The sequence below is a fragment of the Oncorhynchus mykiss genome, chromosome 26 (assembly GCF_057628025.1).
Source record: "Oncorhynchus mykiss isolate SJ-2025 chromosome 26, ASM5762802v1, whole genome shotgun sequence".
Taxonomy (NCBI): Eukaryota; Metazoa; Chordata; class Actinopteri; order Salmoniformes; family Salmonidae; genus Oncorhynchus; species Oncorhynchus mykiss.
This window is the reverse complement of record NC_143047.1, coordinates 30,974,991-30,995,000: the sequence shown is the minus strand read 5'-3', so window position 1 is coordinate 30,995,000 and position 20,010 is coordinate 30,974,991. Positions and strand designations below refer to the sequence as shown.

The following is a 20,010-nucleotide window of genomic DNA, read 5'->3' as shown; positions in this document are numbered from 1 at the left end:
CTGATTAATGAATTATTTACTTTACCTCACGTTAGTCTCATTCCAAACGTCGTAAATTGTTGGTTATCTGCACGAACCCAGTCTTCACTATGAGTCATCCATACATCAATTGTCCTAAATCATTTATTTATTAACTAACTATGCAATCACAGAAGTGCACAAACAAACAAACAAAGTAAATATGATTACAAGAAATGATAGGGGAATGTGCCCTAGTGGGCTAAACTGGCACGGCTGCTTGTTAGACAAAAGGGAAGTGGGGGTCAGCTGAGAAGTCACTACAGAGTTAATAATTATAACAATTTAAATAACAACGCTCACTCATTCGGGAACAATTGCAATCAATATATATATTTACGCTCAGTGTGTCGTCTTGATCGCTGTTGAAAAGTTTGTTTCTTTTGTGGAACTGTCCGTCTTTCTCTCTCTCTGTCTGTCGTGGTTAGAGGGGATAGTTCAGAGCGACATTCATTCATGTTGTTGTAGAATGGGTGTTTCGGCAGTTGTCGTTCTTCGCGTTCAATGATACCGAATTCCTAGCTGCAGACTAGTAATTAATATAAAAGACTTGTTCTTATTCTGTCAGTATCGATAGTCTAAGAGTTTAACCACGTGGTATGGTTAAAAGATTCAGCAATGGTCTGCAACCTTTGTCCCATCGTAATGGAGAAAAACATGGTCTACTGAGAATTTCTCAAAGTTGAGGTTTTATTTGGAATTGCAGAAAAGGGGCTGTCCCAGGATGCCTGACCCTAACTGGGCTCATGGGCGGTCCAGGATGCCTGACCCTAACTGGGCTCATGGGCGGTCCAGGATGCCTCACCCTAACTGGGCTCATGGGCGGTCCTCTGATTTAGTTCAACTCAAAAGGGAATTGGAGTTTCCTTCATTAAACAGTCCAAAATCACATTACACAATTTTACAAACAGTATCATCCTCATTCATTCATCTTATACAACAATTAGATATAAACCTCATATCTGAGGCTATTAAAGAAACAGCGTTATGGTAATGTGGCCAGTTCGTAGCTGGATTCTTCACCGATTTTTTATACCTTCTCCGGAACATAAATGTTGTTCGGACCTCAAGTTCTGTGAGGTGGAAGAAATTCCTTGTTCTGTTTGAAAATTCACTCTGTCGTTATACTGTGTGGCCATGAGGAGATCCTCTCCTCAGGAATTTACAACCTCTCTGACCACAGCAGTCTGGTTGTAGGAGCAGAGCGGGGGATGGTGCTCGCTGTACCCAAAGAGGGCAAGGTCATAACACACCTCATACAAGTACTTGGGAGTATGACTAGACGGTACACTGTCCTTCTCTCAGCACATATCAAAGCTGCAGGTTAAGGTTAAATCTAGACTTGGTTTCCTCTATCGTAATCGCTCCTCTTTCACCCCAGCTGCCAAACCAACCCTTATTCAGATGACCATCCTACCCAGGCTAGATTACGGAGACGTCATTTATAGATAGGCGGGTAAGGGTGCTCTCGAGTGGCTAGATGTTCTTTACCATTCGGCCATCAGATTTGCCACCAATGCTCCTTATAGGACACATCACTGCACTCTATACTCCTCTGTAAACTGGTCATCTGTAAACTAAGTAAAATGGTGCAGGAAGAAGTGGCAGCAGTTTTACGGGCGCCCAACCAATTGTGCTATTATGTGGTGTTTTGCCTTATTTGTAACTTATTTTGTACATAATGTTTCTGAAACCGTAACCTACGGCAAAAAAAAGAGCTTCTGGATATCAGGACATCGATCACTCACCTCGGATTAGACAAAGATTTTTTCCTTCAACAAGCAGGAAGCACACAACATATATTTATATTCTCCAAACACCCGACAGGGCCAACATGTCAGTTATTTGCAAGAGGAGGAGACGCAGGTATAGAAGACACAGAGCGGGAAGCATCGTGAGGACCCGCAGGAGGTGAGTGGGAAAGCTGCTGTTACCGTCAACATTACTCGCCAATGTGCAATCATTGGACAATAAATTAGACAAGGTACGATCACGAATATCCTACCAACGGGACATCAAAAACTGTAATATACTATGTTTCACAGAATCGTGGCTGAATGATGACATGGATATTCAGCTAGCGGGATATACGCTGCACCAGCAAGATAGAACAGCACACTCCGTGTAAGACGGGGGGGGGGGGGGGGGCTGTAGTGGAGCAGGGGTTGTAGTGTAGCAGGGGCTGTAGTGGAGCAGGGGCTGTAGTGGAGCAGGGGCTGTAGTGGAGCAGGGGCTGTAGTGGAGCAGGGGCTGTAGTGGAGCAGGGGCTGTAGTGGAGCAGGGGCTGTAGTGGAGCAGGGGCTGTAGTGGAGCAGGGGCTGTAGTGGAGCAGGGGTTGTAGTGGAGCAGGGGCTGTAGTGGAGCAGGGGCTGTAGTGGAGCAGGGGCTGTAGTGGAGCAAGGGTTGTAGTGGAGCAGGGGCTGTAGTGGAGCAGGTTGAGAGCTTCAAGTTCCTTGGTGTCCACATCACCAACAAACTAGAATGGTCCAAACACACCAAGACAGTCGTGAAGAGGGCACGACAAAGCCTATTACCCCTCAGGAGACTAAAAAGATTTGGCATGGGTCCTGAGATCCTCAAAAGGTTCTACAGCTGCAAAATCGAGAGCATCGTGACTGGTTGCATCAATGCCTGGTACGGCAATTGCGCGGCCTCCGACCACAAGGCACTACAAAGGGAAGTGCATATGGCCCAGTACATCACTGGGGCTAAGCTGCCTGCCATCCAGGACCTCTACACCAGGCGGTGTCAGAGGAAGGCCCTAAAAATTGTCAAAGACCCCAGCCACCCCAGTCATAGACTGTTCTCTCTACTACCGCATGGCAAGCGGTACCGGAGTGCCAAGTCTAGGACAAAAAGGCTTCTCAACAGTTTTTACCCCCAAGCCATAAGACTCCTGAACAGGTAATCAAATGGTTACCCAGACTATTTGAATTGTGTGCCCCCCAACCCCTCTTTTTACACTGCTGCTAGTCTCTGTTTATCATATATGCATAGTCACTTTAACTATACATTCATGTACATACTACCTCAATCAGCCTGACTAACCGGTGTCTGTATGTAGCCTCGCTACTTTTATAGCCTCGCTACTGTATATAGCCTGTCTTTTTACTGTTGTTTTATTTCTTTACTTACTTATTGTTCACCTAATACCTTTTTTTGCACTATTGGTTAGAGCCTGTAAGTAAGCATTTCCCATTTTCTACACCTGTTGTATTCGGCGCACGTGACAAATAAACTTTGATTTGATCTCTGTTTACCCGTCGCAAGACCCACTGGTTGATGCTTATTTATAAAACCCTCTTTGGCCTCACTACCCCCTATCTGAGAGATCTACTGAAGCCTCATCCTCCACATACAACACCCGTTCTGCCAGTCACATTCTGTGAAAGGTCCCCAAAGCACACACATCCCTGGGACGGTCGTCCTTTCAGTTCACTGCAGCTAGCGACTGGAACGAGTTGCAACAAACACTCAAACTGGACAGTTTTATCTCAATCTATTAATTCAAAGACTCAATCATGGACACTTACTGACAGTTGTGGCTGCTTTACGTGATGTATTGTTGTCTCTACCTTCTTGACCTTTGTGCTGTTGTCTGTGCCCAATTATGTTTGTACCATGTTTTGTGCTACTACCATGTTGTGTTCCTTACGTGCTGTTTTGTCATGTGTTGCTGCCTTGCTATTGTTGGGTTCTGATTTCTTGACTTATGAAATGTACTTATTGATGAACTGAGGGAGAGAGGGGAATGTATAATGTATATGGTGGATGCAATTAAGCTTGGAATGTACTGAGGGCAGGGAAGACTATAGCACGTGGCAGGCACTGATAAGGTTGGAGAGCTGTGGATTAGTGAGGAAGGGGTCGAGGTCAGGTCACGTTAAGGGAGAAGGAACAGTTTATTGCCCATGTCACTTAATTTTCTGCCTAGCAACAGAGACGTAACGGTTAGAGAGGAGGAGACAGTAATACCGTGTCTTTGTCTAATGCGGCTGTATTGACCCAATGGGAAAATAAACTTAAGCTTTCAGTGTCCGTCGCGTTCCTACTCTGATAATTAAATCAAATCAAATTTTATTTGTCACATGCACATGGTTAGCGAAATGCTTGTGCTTGTGCTTCTAGTTCCGACAATGCAGTAATAACCAACAAGTTATCTAGCTAACAATTCCAAAACTACAACCTTATAGACACAAGTGTAAGGGGATAAAGAATATGTACATAAAGATATATGAATGAGTGATGGTACAGAGCGGCATAGGCAAGATACAGTAGATGGTATTGAGTGCAGTATATACATATGAGATGAGTATGTAAACAAAGTGGCATAGTTAAAGTGGCTAGTGATACATGTCTTACATAAAGATGCAGTAGATGATATAGAGTACGTATACATATGAGATGAATAATGTAGGGTATGTAAACATTATATTAGGTAGCATTGTTTAAAGTGGCTAGTGATATATTTTACATCATTTCCCATCAATTCCCAATATTAAAGTGGCTGGAGTTGAGTCAGTGTGTTGGCAGCAGCCACTCAATGTTAGTGGTGGCTGTTTAACAGTCTGATGGCCTTGAGATAGAAGCTGTTTTTCAGTCTCTCGGTCCCAGCTTTGATGCACATGTACTGACCTCGCCTTCTGGATGATAGCGGGGTGAACAGGCAGTGGCTCGGGTGGTTGTTGTCCTTGATGATCTTTATGGCCTTCCTGTGACATCGGGTGGTGTAGGTGTCCTGGAGGGCAGGTAGTTTGCCCCCGGTGATGCGTTGTGCAGACCTCACTACCCTCTGGAGAGCCTTACGGTTGTGGGCGGAGCAGTTGCCGTACCAGGCGGTGATACAGCCCGACAGGATGCTCTCGATTGTGCATCTGTAGAAGTTTGTGAGTGCTTTTGGTGACAAGCCGAAGGTTGAAGAGGCGCTGCTGCGCCTTCTTCACGATGCTGTCTGTGTGGGTGGACCAATTCAGTTTGTCTGTGATGTGTACGCCGAGGAACTTAAAACTTACTACCCTCTCCACTACTGTTCCATCGATGTGGATAGGGGGGTGTTCCCTCTGCTGTTTCCCGAAGTCCACAATCATCTCCTTAGTTTTGTTGACGTTGAGTGTGAGGTTATTTTCCTGACACCACACTCCGAGGGCCCTCACCTGCTCCCTGTAGGCCGTCTCATCGTTGTTGGTAATCAAGCCTACCACTGTTGTGTCGTCCGCAAACTTGATGATTGAGTTGGAGGCGTGCGTGGCCACGCAGTCGTGGGTGAACAGGGAGTACAGAAGAGGGCTCAGAATGCACCCTTGTGGGGCCCCAGTGTTGAGGATCTGTGGGGTGGCGATGTTGTTGCCTACCCTCACCACCTGGGGGCGGCCCGTCAGGAAGTCCAGTACCCAGTTGCACAGGGCGGGGTCGAGACCCAGGGTCTCGAGCTTGATGACGAGCTTGGAGGGCACTATGGTGTTAAATGCCGAGCTGTAGTCGATGAACAGCATTCTCACATAGGTATTCCTCTTGTCCAGATGGGTTAGGGCAGTGTGCAGTGTGGTTGAGATTGCATCGTCTGTGGACCTATTTGGGCGGTAAGCAAATTGGAGTGGGTCTAGGGTGTCAGGTAGGGTGGAGGTGATATGGTCCTTGACTAGTCTTTCAAAGCACTTCATGATGACGGATGTGAGTGCTACGGGGCGGTAGTCGTTTAGCTCAGTTACCTTAGCTTTCTTGGGAACAGAAACAATGGTGGCCCTCTTGAAGCATGTGGGAACAACAGACTGGGATAGGGATTGATTGAATATGTCCGTAAACACACCAGCCAGCTGGTCTGCGCATGCTCTGAGGGCGCGGCTGGGGATGCCGTCTGGGCCTGCAGCCTTGCGAGGGTTGACACGTTTTAAATGTTTTCCTCACGTCGGCTGCAGTGAAGGAGAGTCTGCATGTTTTGGTTGCGGGCCGTGTCAGTGGCACTGTATTGTCCTCAAAGCGGGCAAAAAAGTTATTTAGTCTGCCTGGGAGCAAGACATCCTGGTCCGTGACGGGGCTGGTTTTCTTTTTGTAATCCGTGATTGACTGTAGACCCTGCCACATACCTCTTGTGTCTGAGCCGTTGAATTGAGATTCTACTTTGTCTCTATACTGACGCTTAGCTTGTTTGATTGCCTTGCGGAGGGAATAGTTACACTGTTTGTATTCGGTCATGTTTCCGGTCACCTTGCCCTGATTAAAAGCAGTGGTTCGCGCTTTCAGTTTCACGCGAATGCTGCCATCAATCCACGGTTTCTGGTTTGGGAATGTTTTAATCGTTGCTATGGGAACGACATCTTCAACGCACATTCTAATGAACTCGCTCACCGAATCAGCGTATTCGTCAATGTTGTTGTCTGACGCAATACGAAACATATCCCAGTCCACGTGATGGAAGCAGTCTTGGAGTGTGGAATCAGATTGGTCGGACCAGCGTTGAACAGACCTCAGCGCGGGAGCTTCTTGTTTTAGTTTCTGTCTGTAGGCAGGAAGCAACAAAATGGAGTCGTGGTCAGCTTTTCCGAAAGGAGGGCGGGGGAGGGCCTTATATGCGTCGCGTAAGTTAGAATAGCAATGATCCAAGGTTTTTCCAGCCCTGGTTGCGCAATCGATATGCTGATACAATTTAGGGAGTCTTGTTTTCAGATTAGCCTTGTTAAAATCCCCAACTACAATGAATGCAGCCTCCGGATATATGGATTCCAGTTTGCAAAGAGTCAAATAAAGTTTGTTCAGAGCCATCGATGTGTCTGCTTGGGGGGGAATATATACGGCTGTGATTATAATCGAAGAAAATTCCCTTGGTAGATGATGCGGTCGACATATGATTGTGAGGAATTCTAAATCAGGTGAACAGAAGGACATGAGTTCCTGTATGTTGTTGTGGCCACACCATGTCACGTTAACCATGAAGCATACGCCCCCGTCTCCGCCCCTCTTCTTACCAGAAAGATGTTTGTTTCTGTCGGCGCGATGCGTGGAGAAACCAGCTGGCTGCACCGACTACGATAGCGTCTCTCCAGTGAGCCATGTTTCCGTGAAGCAAAGAACGTTACAGTCTCTGATGTCCCTCTGGAATGCTACCCTTGCTCGGATTTCATCAACCTTGTTGTCAAGAGACTGGACATTGGCGAGAAGAATGCTAGGGAGTGGTGCACGATGTGCCCGTCTCCGGAGTCTGACCAGAAGACCGCTTCGTTTCCCCCTTTTACGAAGTCGTTGTTTTTTTGGGTTGCCGGCTGGGATCCATTCCGTTGTCCTGGGTGAAAGGCAGAACACAGGATCCGCTTCGCGAAAGTCATATTCTTGGTCGTACTGATGGTGAGTTGACGCTGCTCTTATGTTCAGTAGTTCTTCTCGACTGTATGTAATGAAACCTAAGATGACCTGGGGTACCAATGTAAGAAATAATACGTAAAAAAAACAAAAAACTGCATAGTTTCCTAGGAACGCGAAGCGAGGCGGCCATCTCTATCGGCGCCGGAACCCAACACTATGTTGTCGTCTTAGGTCTCTCTTTATGTTGTGTTGTCTCGTCAAGATGTTGGTTTTGTCCTATATTTCTATATATGTATATATATTATTTTTAAATCCCAGACCCCGTCCCCGCAGGAGGCCTTTTGCCTTTTGGTAGGCCGTCATTGTAAATAAGAATTTGTTCTTAACTGACTTGCCTAAGTGAAATAAATAACAAGACCGTAAATACACACATTGTACTATGCTTCCATTGGAAGGTCTCAAACTGTCCGTCTGACATCGTTTGAAACATTGGAAATCTGTGTATACTACCTTTGAGCAGGTAACACTCGCACGCACGCACACCACACACACCCACCTGGCCATCTGTTTGTAAGCCTCCTCAGCCACAGCGAAGATATGAGGGTCCATGTCTCCCATGTTCTGGCCACTGTACGCATTGATGATGTCACTACCGTAGATGGGAAGGTTCTCATAGGGATTAATGGCCACCAGCACAATACCTAAAGGAAGAGAGGATGAGTTGGTGTGTGTGTGTGTGTGTGTGTGTGTGTGTGTGTGTGTGTGACCCTTGTGCGTCTGTGTGGGCATACCACAGTATGTGTAGATGAGTTTGGAGTCGGTGAAGCGGACTTTAAGGTTGTGCAGGACGGCCGGCTCGTGGAGGTAGCTAAGAGCTGTGAGGTCATTCTCCCCCACCAGGATGTCAGGGTTCCGGAGGTGAGGAAGGTTCTTTGTCTTATCATCCAGCTTGTGCTCAATGTCCTGGACAGCACAGATTAAACAGAGACGTTATCACACACAATATATGTGTGTATCACAGGCGGCTGGTGGCAGCTTAATTGGGGAGTACGGGCTCATAGTAATGGCTGGAACAGAATAAATGGAACGGTATCAAACATTGTTTCATTGTGCTTTATACCATTCCATTTAGTCCATTCCAGCCATTATTGTAATTCATCTCCCCCTCACCAGCCTCCTGTGGTGTGTGTGCTGAGTAGGGACCTGGTTTTATGTAACTCAGTGACATAAAAAACAGACAGTTGGTGAACATAAGCCTCACACATGTATCAAAATATGCCACCAAATGGGTCAGGTTTCTGCCCCCACTTCCTTCTGAACGGTTTATTGGACTTGGTTGACATCGACACATGGACATGTTTTTATGATATGTATGGTGATATATTGCAGTGTGAAGACAACAGCCCTTTGCAACTACTCCAATAACCAATAATGAGATAGATTCGCTGTGTGTGTGTGTGTGTGTGTGTGTGTGCTGTGCATCTCATCAGAAATGAGAGGATGTTATGCAACCACCCAACCCTACACCACCCTTCTCCTCCTCCTCTCCTCCAGTACTCACCATTCCATCCTCCAGTGTGAGGTGTAGGGTGGAATCTCCATGTTTGTAGTTCTTAGTGAGCTCTGCTGACTTCCACACCTCATCTGCATCAGGGATCCACACCCGAGCAAACTGAGAGAGAGGAGAGGAGAAATAAGGAGAGTGAGAAGGGAGAGAAAGGTTCTACATGACATAAAAACATACTACAGAGTGTGTTCTCCAAGTCAGAAAGCTACATAAGGCCTATATCAGTCCAGTACTGTCCCCAGACTCAATGTCTACTGCAGAGAGAACCTGCTGCTGTATCAGACTGGTACAGTGCTGACTGAGGCTGTTGTATCTCCATGGTTGGTTGGATATCATTTCACCATCTAACATGATCAATACTGCTGGACATTCATAAAGACTCAAACCCAGTCCACATGATTCTGTGACCGATCACAACATGACAGGGATGCCTTCAGATCCCAGCCCTGTGGAACGAGCCTGTCAGGTGATCAAAGACGTGAAAAACACAGAAACAAAAACACTGTAAAACTGACTGGGTTTGATCCCGGGTCTTCAGCCTTCCACTAGACTGTGCTGGTCCGCTGAGCTAAAGCCACGGCATTAGCTCAGGAAGCTAAGTCGTCAGGTTATAGCACAGGCAGCTAACAGAAGTCTTCAGGCCTCAGGCTCACAAGAGTGCAGTTCACAGAACCACATCTGTAACACACACGGAGGAGAGCTTTAACAGCTGCCATTAGAAAGGTCAATCAGATGGCCAATCAGTAATCTTTACATCTCACTAAGCAGCTCAATGATGATCAGCGCTACACAAAGCTTATCCTGGTTTATCCTGGCCCATCATTGGGCCAGCAACCTTTTGGTTACTGGCCCAACGCTCTAACCACTAGGCTACCTGCCGCCCCATGATACTGCTTGTTTGGGAAAATGGGCCTGCTTGACCTGAATACTACTGTATCCTATACACAACTGGTTCCTGTCTTTGATACACCAACTAACGCTCTTAGAACAGTCTGTAAAATGTGTCAGAATCTCATTGGTAGGAAGGAGTTACATGAAGACTGAAACCAAGCTTCAGTGTGTATGTGTGTGTGAGTGCGTGTGTTGGCACTAAGACTGTTGGCACTCGGATCGGATGCTCTCATATCCTTATGACTCACCCTAACCTTCCAGCAACCCTCAGCCAACCTTCCAGGAACATTCTGTGGAAAAGTCTAATGATCTAGCTCATAGCCATTTACTCACACAGACAGACAGACAGACAATAATCACCATTGTAGTAGGTTGCTTACATATTCAGACCTACGTCATCGTCATGTCATCATGGTTTATCACTATGTAGTGGATAAGGTATTCTTGTGATGCTCCACAATGAATTGAAATGAATCTTTCACACCAGTGTTTAACACTGAAAGGTCAGAGCAGTGTGTGTGTGTGTGTGTGTGTGTGTCTGTGTGTATATACAGAGGTCAGCAGAGAAAAGTGCTGACTCGACAGAACACAGTATCAGTCATCCTATAGCAGGGTTACTGAGGCTATTCTGTCGCTCTCTCATGTTCCTTCCTGGAGGAGAGCGGTTCACAGCCCAGCTCCTAGCAATGGAAAGGAGGAGTGAGGGAGTGAGAGAAAGAGTGAGAGAATGGTGAGAGAGATGGAGAGAGTGAGAAAGAGACGGGAGGGTGGAGGTAAAAATAGCCTCACACACACACCTCACTGAGTAGCATCACCATACACCGCTGAGCACACTTCCTGATCCTCCTAATCACACACTTTCTGCAGCAATGAAGCGTGTAAACCATTTCCTATCCACATTGTGAGGAGGGGGGGATTGAGTCGTATTTATAGACAGATCCCCAGGGTTACAGTAGAGGACAGATGAAGGGTACAACTCTACCCCAAGCACACACAAACACAGACACGGACAGAGAGGAGTCATAGGTACACTGTCTGCTACATGGTGCTAGTGGGGGTCAGCTAGACTGGTCAACTATACAGGTGAGGAGGAGAGGGATACGGAGGAGGATGCAGGAAGAGAAGATATTATCTCCCTTGTGACATCAGCCCTCATGACTCAGAGTGAAGGCGTTTCTCATCACACACCCTCTGCTTGCCTGGTCATGACCTGGAACAGCTGATCAGAGTGGGAGAGGAAGAGCTACAGGGATGTGTGTAAGAGGGGGAGAGGAAGAGCTACAGGGATGTGTGTAAGAGGGGGAGAGGAAGAGCTACAGGGATGTGTGTAAGAGGGGGAGAGGAAGAGCTACAGGGATGTGTGTAAGAGGGGGAGAGGAAGAGCTACAGGGATGTGTGTAAGAGGGGGAGAGGATGAGCTACAGGGATGTGTGTAAGAGGGGGAGAGGAAGAGCTACAGAGATGTGTGTAAGAGGGGGAGAGGAAGAGCTACAGGGATGTGTGTAAGAGGGGGAGAGGAAGAGCTACAGGGATGTGTGTAAGAGGGGGAGAGGAAGAGCTACAGGGATGTGTGTAAGAGGGGGAGAGGAAGAGCTACAGGGATGTGTGTAAGAGGGGGAGAGGAAGAGCTAGATATGTGTGTAAGAGGGGGAGAGGAAGAGCTAGAGATGTGTGTAAGAGGGGGAGAGGAAGAGCTACAGAGATGTGTGTAAGAGGGGGAGAGGAAAAGCTACAGAGATGTGTGTAAGAGGGGGAGAAGAAGAGCTACAGGGATGTGTGTAAGAGGGGGAGAAGAAGAGCTACAGGGATGTGTGTAAGAGGGGGAGAGGAAGAGCTACAGGGATGTGTGTATGAGGGGGAGAGGAAGAGCTACAGAGATGTGTGTAAGAGGGGTAGAGGAAGAGCTAGAGATGTGTGTAAGAGGGGGAGAGGAAGAGCTACAGGGATGTGTGTAAGAGGGGGAGAGGAAGAGCTACAGGGATGTGTGTAAGAGGGGGAGAGGAAGAGCTAAAGATGTGTGTAAGAGGGGGAGAGGAAGAGCTAAAGATGTGTGTAAGAGGGGGAGAAGAAGAGCTACAGGGATGTGTGTAAGAGGGGGAGAGGAAGAGCTACAGAGATGTGTGTAAGAGGGGGAGAAGAAGAGCTACAGGGATGTGTGTAAGAGGGGGAGAGGAAGAGCTACAGGGATGTGTGTAAGAGGGGGAGAGGATGAGCTACAGGGATGTGTGTAAGAGGGGGAGAGGAAGAGCTACAGAGATGTGTGTAAGAGGGGGAGAGGAAGAGCTACAGGGATGTGTGTAAGAGGGGGAGAGGAAGAGCTACAGGGATGTGTGTAAGAGGGGGAGAGGAAGAGCTACAGGGATGTGTGTAAGAGGGGGAGAGGAAGAGCTACAGGGATGTGTGTAAGAGGGGGAGAGGAAGAGCTACAGGGATGTGTGTAAGAGGGGGAGAGGAAGAGCTAAAGATGTGTGTAAGAGGGGGAGAGGAAGAGCTACAGAGATGTGTGTAAGAGGGGGAGAGGACAGAGGGGTCTGCAGCAAGCAGCAGAGTGTGATGTAACCTTGCTTGAGGCTTTAGCTCAGTGGGCTACTGTAGAGCTAACATATGCCTGAGGCAAGCGTTCAATATGAACCTGACAAACTGTTACACACTGCAGGTCTACTCCTGGAGATGTTTAGTACTTCAATGCCTTCCTCAGGGGCCCAGAGCAACCAGTAAGAACACCAGCAACCTTCTGACCTGGGATTTGAACCTATAGGTCTAACCTATAGGCGAACTCCCACCCCAGTGGTTAGTTGCATTAGAGTAGTGTATACGTGTTTGGTAGCAGGGAAAGGCCAGTAGCGACTCAGGCCGACCCTTTAATCCAGGACTGACTAAGAGACTAAAGATCAACACTGTATTAACTCTGGATTTACCTCTAATCTAATCCTTACACAGAGAACTACACCTCCACTCTCTCTCACACACACACACACACAGGTTATACCAGTCCTTTCACAGCAGTGAATACTGAAAGACTCTGAGAGATGCTACTGGTACAGTGTACTAGGGGCTAGGAGCTAGTGAGGCAGACCCAGAAGAGAGGAGAGAGGATAGGGGAGGGGGGGGAAAGAGGACAGGAGGGGGGGAGAAGAGAGGACAGGGGGAGGGGAAGAGAGGACAGGAGGGGGGAGGAAGAAGAGGAGAGGACAGGAGGGGGGAGAAGAGAGGACAGGAGGGGGGGAGAGAGGACAGGGGGGGAAGAAGAAGAGAGGACAGGAGGGGGGAGAAGAGAGGACAGGAGGGGGGGGAAGAGGGGACAGGAGGGGGGGGAAGAGGGTACAGGAGGGGGGGGAGAGAGGACAGGAGGGGGAGGAAGAGAGTACAGGAGGGGGGGAAGAGAGGACAGGAGAGGGAGAAGAGAGGACAGGAGGGGGGAGAGAGGACAGGGGGGAAGAAGAAGAGAGGACAGGAGGGGGGAGAAGAGAGGACAGGAGGGGGGGGAAGAGGGGACAGGAGGGGGGGGGAGAGGACAGGAGGGGGAGGAAGAGAGTACAGGAGGGGGGGAAGAGAGGACAGGAGAGGGAGAAGAGAGGACAGGAGGGGAGAAAGTAACAGCAGAAGTGTTAATACATTTGTTCACAGCCAACAGGATTATTAGAAGCAGATTAACTCTCTAAAACTGAGCTTTCACTTCATCAGTCAGATCTCTCCCTCTCTTTCACCTCTCCTTCTCCCCTCTTGTTCACTCTTCCTCTGTCCTTCATTCCTTTATTTCTCCTGATCTGACAAAGCAGGACAGGCCAGACATCCACCATGTAGCTTTCACAACTCAGCATTACAGATCACTGACTGTGACTGCAGATGGAGGAGAGGAGGAGGATGAGGAGAGTTGAACTGCAGCCGGCCCTCACCCTGCAGGCCTGGTGTCTTCACTTCTGCTGAGGGGGAGGATGAAACACTGAAGGGCTGTAGAGCAGCAGTAAATACAACCTCCACCCCCTGGCCAGGCCTCTCTCTGCTCAAATGGAGAGCATCAATGGCCCTATGAACCAACCTAATTATAATTAAACCATAAGGCAAAATACCTGGCTAATATACCACGGCTCAGGAGCACGACGCAAAGTAGAGAGCCAGGACACAGCCCTTAGCAAGGGTACAGTGGGGCAAAAAAGTATTTAGTCAGCCACCAATTGTGCAAGTTCTCCCACTTAAAAAGATGAGAGGCCTGTAATTTTCATCATAGGTACACTTCAACTATGACAGACAAAATGAGAAAAAAAATCCAGAAAATCACATTGTAGGATTTTTAATGAATTTATTTGCAAATTATGGTGGAAAATAAGTATTTGGTCAATAACAAAAGTTTCTCTCTACTTTGTTATATACCCTTTGTTGGCAATGACAGAGGTCAAACGTTTTCTGTAAGTCTTCACAAGGTTTTCACACACTGTTGCTGGTATTTTGGCCCATTCCTCCATGCAGATCTCCTCTAGAGCAGTGATGTTTTGGGGCTGTTGCTGGGCAACACGGACTTTCAACTCCCTCCAAAGATTTTCTATGGGGTTGAGATCTGGAGACTGGCTAGGCCACTCCAGGACCTTGAAATGCTTCTTACGAAGCCACTCCTTCGTTGCCCGGGCGGTGTGTTTGGGATCATTGTCATGCTGAAAGACCCAGCCATGTGTCATCTTCAATGCCCTTGCTGATGGAAGGAGGTTTTCACTCAAAATCTCACGATACATGGCCCCATTCATTCTTTCCTTTACACGGATCAGTTGTCCTGGTCCCTTTTCAGAAAAACAGCCCCAAAGCATGATGTTTCCACCCCCATGCTTCACAGTAGGTATGGTGGTCTTTGGATGCAACTCAGCATTCTTTGTCCTCCAAACACGACGAGTTGAGTTTTTACCAAAAAGTTATATTTTGGTTTCATCTGACCATATGACATTCTCCCAATCTTCTTCTGGATCATCCAAATGCTCTCTAGCAAACTTCAGATGGGCCTGGACATGTACTGGCTTAAGCAGGGGGACACATCTGGCACTGCAGGATTTGAGTCCCTGGTGGCGTAGTGTGTTACTGATGGTAGGCTTTGTTACTTCGGTCCCAGCTCTCTGCAGGTCATTCACTAGGTCCCCCCGTGTGGTTCTGGGATTTTTGCTCACCGTTCTTGTGATCATTTTGACCCCACGGGGTAAGATCTTGCGTGGAGTCCCAGATCGAGGGAGATTATCAGTGGTCTTGTATGTCTTCCATTTCCTAATAATAAAGAAGTTGATTTATTCAAACCAAGCTGCTTACCTATTGCAGGTTCAGTCTTCCCAGCATGGTGCAGGTCTACAATTTTGTTTCTGGTGTCCTTTGACAGCTCTTTGGTCTTGGCCATAGTGGAGTTTGGAGTGTGACAGTTTGAGGTTGTGGACAGGTGTCTTTTATACTGATAACAAGTTAAAACAGGTGCCATTAATACAGGTAACGAGTGAAGGACAGATGAGCCTCTTAAAGAAGAAGTTACAGGTCTGTGAGAGCCAGAAATCTTGCTTGTTTGTAGGTGACCAAATACTTATTTTCCACCATAATTTGCAAATAAATTAATTAAAAATCCTACAATGTGATTTTCTGGATTTTCTTTCTCATTTTGTCTGTCATAGTTGAAGTGTACCTATGATGAAAATTACAAGCCTCTCTCATCTTTTTAAGTGTGAGAACTTGCACAATTGGTGGCTGACTAAATACTTTTCCACCCCATTGTATATTGGCCCTTTATATTGGCCATATACCACAAACCCCCGAGGTGCCTTACTGTTATTATAAACTGGTTACCAACATAATTAGAGCAGTAAAAAAGGTTGTCATACCCATGGTATAGGGGCTGATATACCACAGTTGTAAGCCAATCAGAATTCAGGGCTCGAACCACCCAGTTCATAATGTTCTTCAATGTCTTCATTCTTCAACAGAAACAGTCTCTGCTCCATTAAACTATCATTTATTCATCCAAAATGGAGCCCTGCCCACTGTGTGTGTGTGTGTGTGTGTGTGTGTGTGTGTGTGTAATTAGTCTAGTCAACACTGTGAGCAGTAGAACTAATCTCGCGGTAACTGCGGCCCCCTCATCACATGACCCGGTTCATCACATGACAGAGCCTCATGTGAGAAACTGCTGCTTTTCTGTTTAACCACAGAGTTTCTAAAACATCTTTGGTTTAACGCTCCCCAGTACACACCTCAGCAGAGACACAGGAGGAAGAGGAGGAGAGGAGGGGGGAGGAGAGGGGCAGATGTAGGAATCTTGGGGAAAACAGATGTTGATGAAAATCCCTGATTTCCTGGGAAACACTACCTTGAGCGTTCGTTGGCCCTCTTTCCCTCCCCATCTCATTACCCCCATTCCTCGCTCTCTCCATCCCACTTTCCTCTCTCCATCCCCCTTCCTCTCTCCATCCCCCCCTTCCTGTCTCCATCCCCCCCTTCCTGTCTCCATCCCCCCCTTCCTGTCTCCATCCCCCCCTTCCTGTCTCCATCCCCCCTTCATCTCTGCTCTCAATACCGACAGTGTCAACCCATAGAGTGTCTGTCTTACAGGAACTTCTCTGTCTAATCCCATTAGTTACCATGCAGACATTTAGCAAACAGGAGTACAGTATGACAGTACAGCGGCCCCGACTCCGACAGTACAGCGGCCCCGACTCCCGACAGCACAGCGGCCCGACTCCCGACAGCACAGCGGCCCCGACTCCCGACAGCACAGCGGCCCCGACTCCGACAGCACAGCGGCCCCGACTCCGACAGCACAGCGGCCCCGACTCCAACAGCACAGCGGCCCCGACAGCACAGCGGCCCCGACAGCACAGCGGCCCCGACTCCGACAGCACAGCGGCCCCGACTCCGACAGCACAGCGGCCCCGACTCCGACAGCACAGCGGCCCCGACAGCACAGCGGCCCCGACAGCACAGCGGCCCCGACAGCACAGCGGCCCCGACAGCACAGCGGCCCCGACTCCGACAGCACAGCGGCCCCGACTCCGACAGCACAGCGGCCCCGACAGCACAGCGGCCCCGACAGCACAGCGGCCCCGACAGCACAGCGGCCCCGACAGCACAGCGGCCCCGACAGCACAGCGGCCCCGACAGCACAGCGGCCCCGACTCCGACAGCACAGCGGCCCCGACTCCGACAGCACAGCGGCCCCGACTCCGACAGCACAGCGGCCCCGACTACGACAGCACAGCGGCCCCGACTACGACAGCACAGCGGCCCCGACTCCGACAGCACAGCGGCCCCGACTACGACAGCACAGCAGCCCTGACTACGACAGCACAGTAGCCCTGACTATGACAGTACAGTAGAGAGTTCCCATTGTATAAGAGCGTATAACGGGGTATGACAGAAGGAAGGTATGTAGGTATGATAATCTAGATAGTGCTCCTAACTGTCTGAAACAGTCTTGTTGGGCAGCTCTCTGTTGTTCTTGTGTTGGCTGAAGTACCAAGGCCTACTGGAACACTCATGGTGGTAGCATCCCAAATGGCACCCTATTCCTTATAAAGTACACTACTTTTGATCAGCCCTTTGGGTGCCATACAGGGTTCCATTTAGGATGCAGACTTCAACAGACAAACAACCCTTCCTGGTACAGGAGAGACAGGGGAGTTAGGACACTAGTTAGGACACCAGATCAGTGCAGACCAGGGTGTGTCTGACCTCCATGTTGTCTCCAACTCACAGAGCTACTGGACAGGCTACGCTCTCACACACAGGCCTGAAACGTTCTACTACAACACAATAGAGAAATAACCAAACCAAGCCAAATGAAAGGAAGTGAACTTACTTTGACAAACATATAATCCAACTCCTGATTCTCGTTCATCTTCACACCTCAGCAGATCCCAGAGCCTTATCTTAAACTTTGCCCCCCTCCTCTTCACCTCCCGGCCCCACACACACACACACACCTTGCAACACACTCCCTGCCACACACCTGGCCAGCAGAGGGAGGTGAATCGATTAGAGTGATGGTTATAGCGTTGCGGACAGATGAAATATTCCCATAGTGTCTGACAGCGATCAGGACTCTGTCTCTCTCCCTCTGCCTTCTACTTTGCTCTGGTCCAACCCTGTCATTGGACAACCCAGATTTCAGTCAAACAGCCCAGCTCCCGCCCTCCCTGCCCAGACTATCACCCCTCAGTCACATGAGAATGGAGGCAGACAAAACCTCGCTCAAACACACACGAGCTGGGACGAAGAACCAAACATTATCCACACCAACCAAACCAACCACTTATGTGGACATTTGGCTTATATTGTTCATTATGATAAATAACTCACTCACTCACTAGTACCAATAACTCACTCACTCACTAGTACCAATAACTAACTCACTCACTCACTAGTACCAATAACTCACTCACTCACTCACTAGTACCAATAACTCACTCACTCACTCACTCGTACCAATAACTCACCCACTAGTACCAATAATTCACTCACTCACTCACTAGTACCAATAACTCACTCACTCACTCACTCACTCACTCACTCACTCACTAGTACCAATAACTCACTCACTCACTCGTACCAATAAGTCACTCACTAGTACCAATAACTAACTCACTTACTCACTAGTACCAATAACTCACTCACTCACTCACTCACTCACTCACTCACTCACTCACTAGTACCAATAACTCACTCACTCACTCACTAGTACCAATAACTCACTCACTCACTCACTCACTCACTCACTCACTCACTCACTCACTCACTCACTCACTCACTCACTCACTAGTACCAATAACTCACTCACTCACTCACTCACTAGTACCAATAACTCACTCACTCACTCACTAGTACCAATAACTCACTCACTCACTCACTAGTACCAATAACTCACTCACTCACTAGTACCAATAACTCACTCACTCACTAGTACCAATAACTCACTCACTCACTCACTAGTACCAATAACTCACTCACTAGTACCAATAACTCACTCACTCACTAGTACCAATAACTCACTCACTCACTCACTAGTACCAATAACTCACTCACTCACTAGTACCAATAACTCACTCACTCACTAGTACCAATAACTCACTCACTCACTCACTCACTAGTACCAATAACTCACTCACTCACTCACTAGTACCAATAACTCACTCACTCACTCACTCACTAGTACCAATAACTCACTCACTCACTCACTAGTACCAATAACTCACTCACTCACTCACTAGTACCAATAACTCACCTACCTACCTACCTACCTCACCTCACCTCACCTCACTCGACTGACTGACTGACTGACTGACTGACTGACTGTCGGTCCGTATTTGAGAGTGGAGCAGCAGGATGTCATGTAGATCGCACTGTGGACACGACTTCTCCGCTCAATTACCATAACAGAGTTACCGTGGTAATCTAATGCACATGTCCCGTATCAGAGTCAGAGGAAAACACAGACACACAACTATGAAATGGTGCAGCAGTTTGTCTTACTAGCTGACCTGATCAGCAGCATGAGGAAAGTGTGTTTAGCTTTGAGCTGAGAGATGCTGTATTCTTCTCTGAGCTACTAAATGACTGTGCTCTCCCTAATGCCCTTTAGGCTAGACCTGACTGACTACTGGAGCCTACTGCAGCCTGATGACTAGATACACTCTGTTCACCAACCCGTGACAGCAGAGATGTCATTTTAATGCTGTCAAAATGACAATACATTTTTCTATAGTGAAAAGGAAGGAGCTGCCATTCATTCCAACAGAATAACGTCACGCTGTAAGCTAGACCTAAACTTAACCCTTTGAGTTGTGGGTTTGGTGCTGGAAACAGCAGAATTATAGTTATTGGTGCTGGAAACAGCAGAATTAGTTATTGGTACTGACAACAGCAGAATTATAGTTATTGGTGCTGGAAACAGCAGAATTATAGTTATTGGTACTGACAACAGCAGAATTATAGTTATTGGTGCTGGAAACAGCAGAATTATAGTTATTGGTGCTGGAAACAGCAGAATTATAGTTATTGGTACTGGAAACAGCAGAATTATAGTTATTGGTACTGGCAACAGCAGAATTATAGTTATTGGTACTGGCAACAGCAGAATTATAGTTATTGGTACTGGCAACAGCAGAATTACAGTTATTGGTACTGGCAACAGCAGAATTATAGTTATTGGTACTGACAACAGCAGAATTATAGTTATTGGTACTGGCAACAGCAGAATTATAGTTATTGGTGCTGGCAACAGC

The 20,010-nt window shown here is 47.7% G+C and overlaps 1 protein-coding gene across 3 annotated transcripts in view; it reads right to left on the bottom strand.

The window, feature by feature from the left end:
• LOC100136710 (unconventional myosin-Va) overlaps nt 1-20,010 on the bottom strand; it is an 82,668-nt gene that overhangs the window by 48,337 nt on the left and 14,321 nt on the right. For all 3 annotated transcript variants that reach the window (XM_090222667.1, XM_090222668.1, XM_090222669.1), the window contains exons 2-4: nt 8,876-8,986; nt 8,106-8,277; nt 7,871-8,015 (exon numbers count right to left, since the gene is read on the bottom strand). In XM_090222667.1, coding sequence (XP_090078793.1) covers nt 7,871-8,015; nt 8,106-8,277; nt 8,876-8,986 — 428 coding nt within the window. The remainder of the gene's footprint in view (nt 1-7,870; nt 8,016-8,105; nt 8,278-8,875; nt 8,987-20,010) is intronic.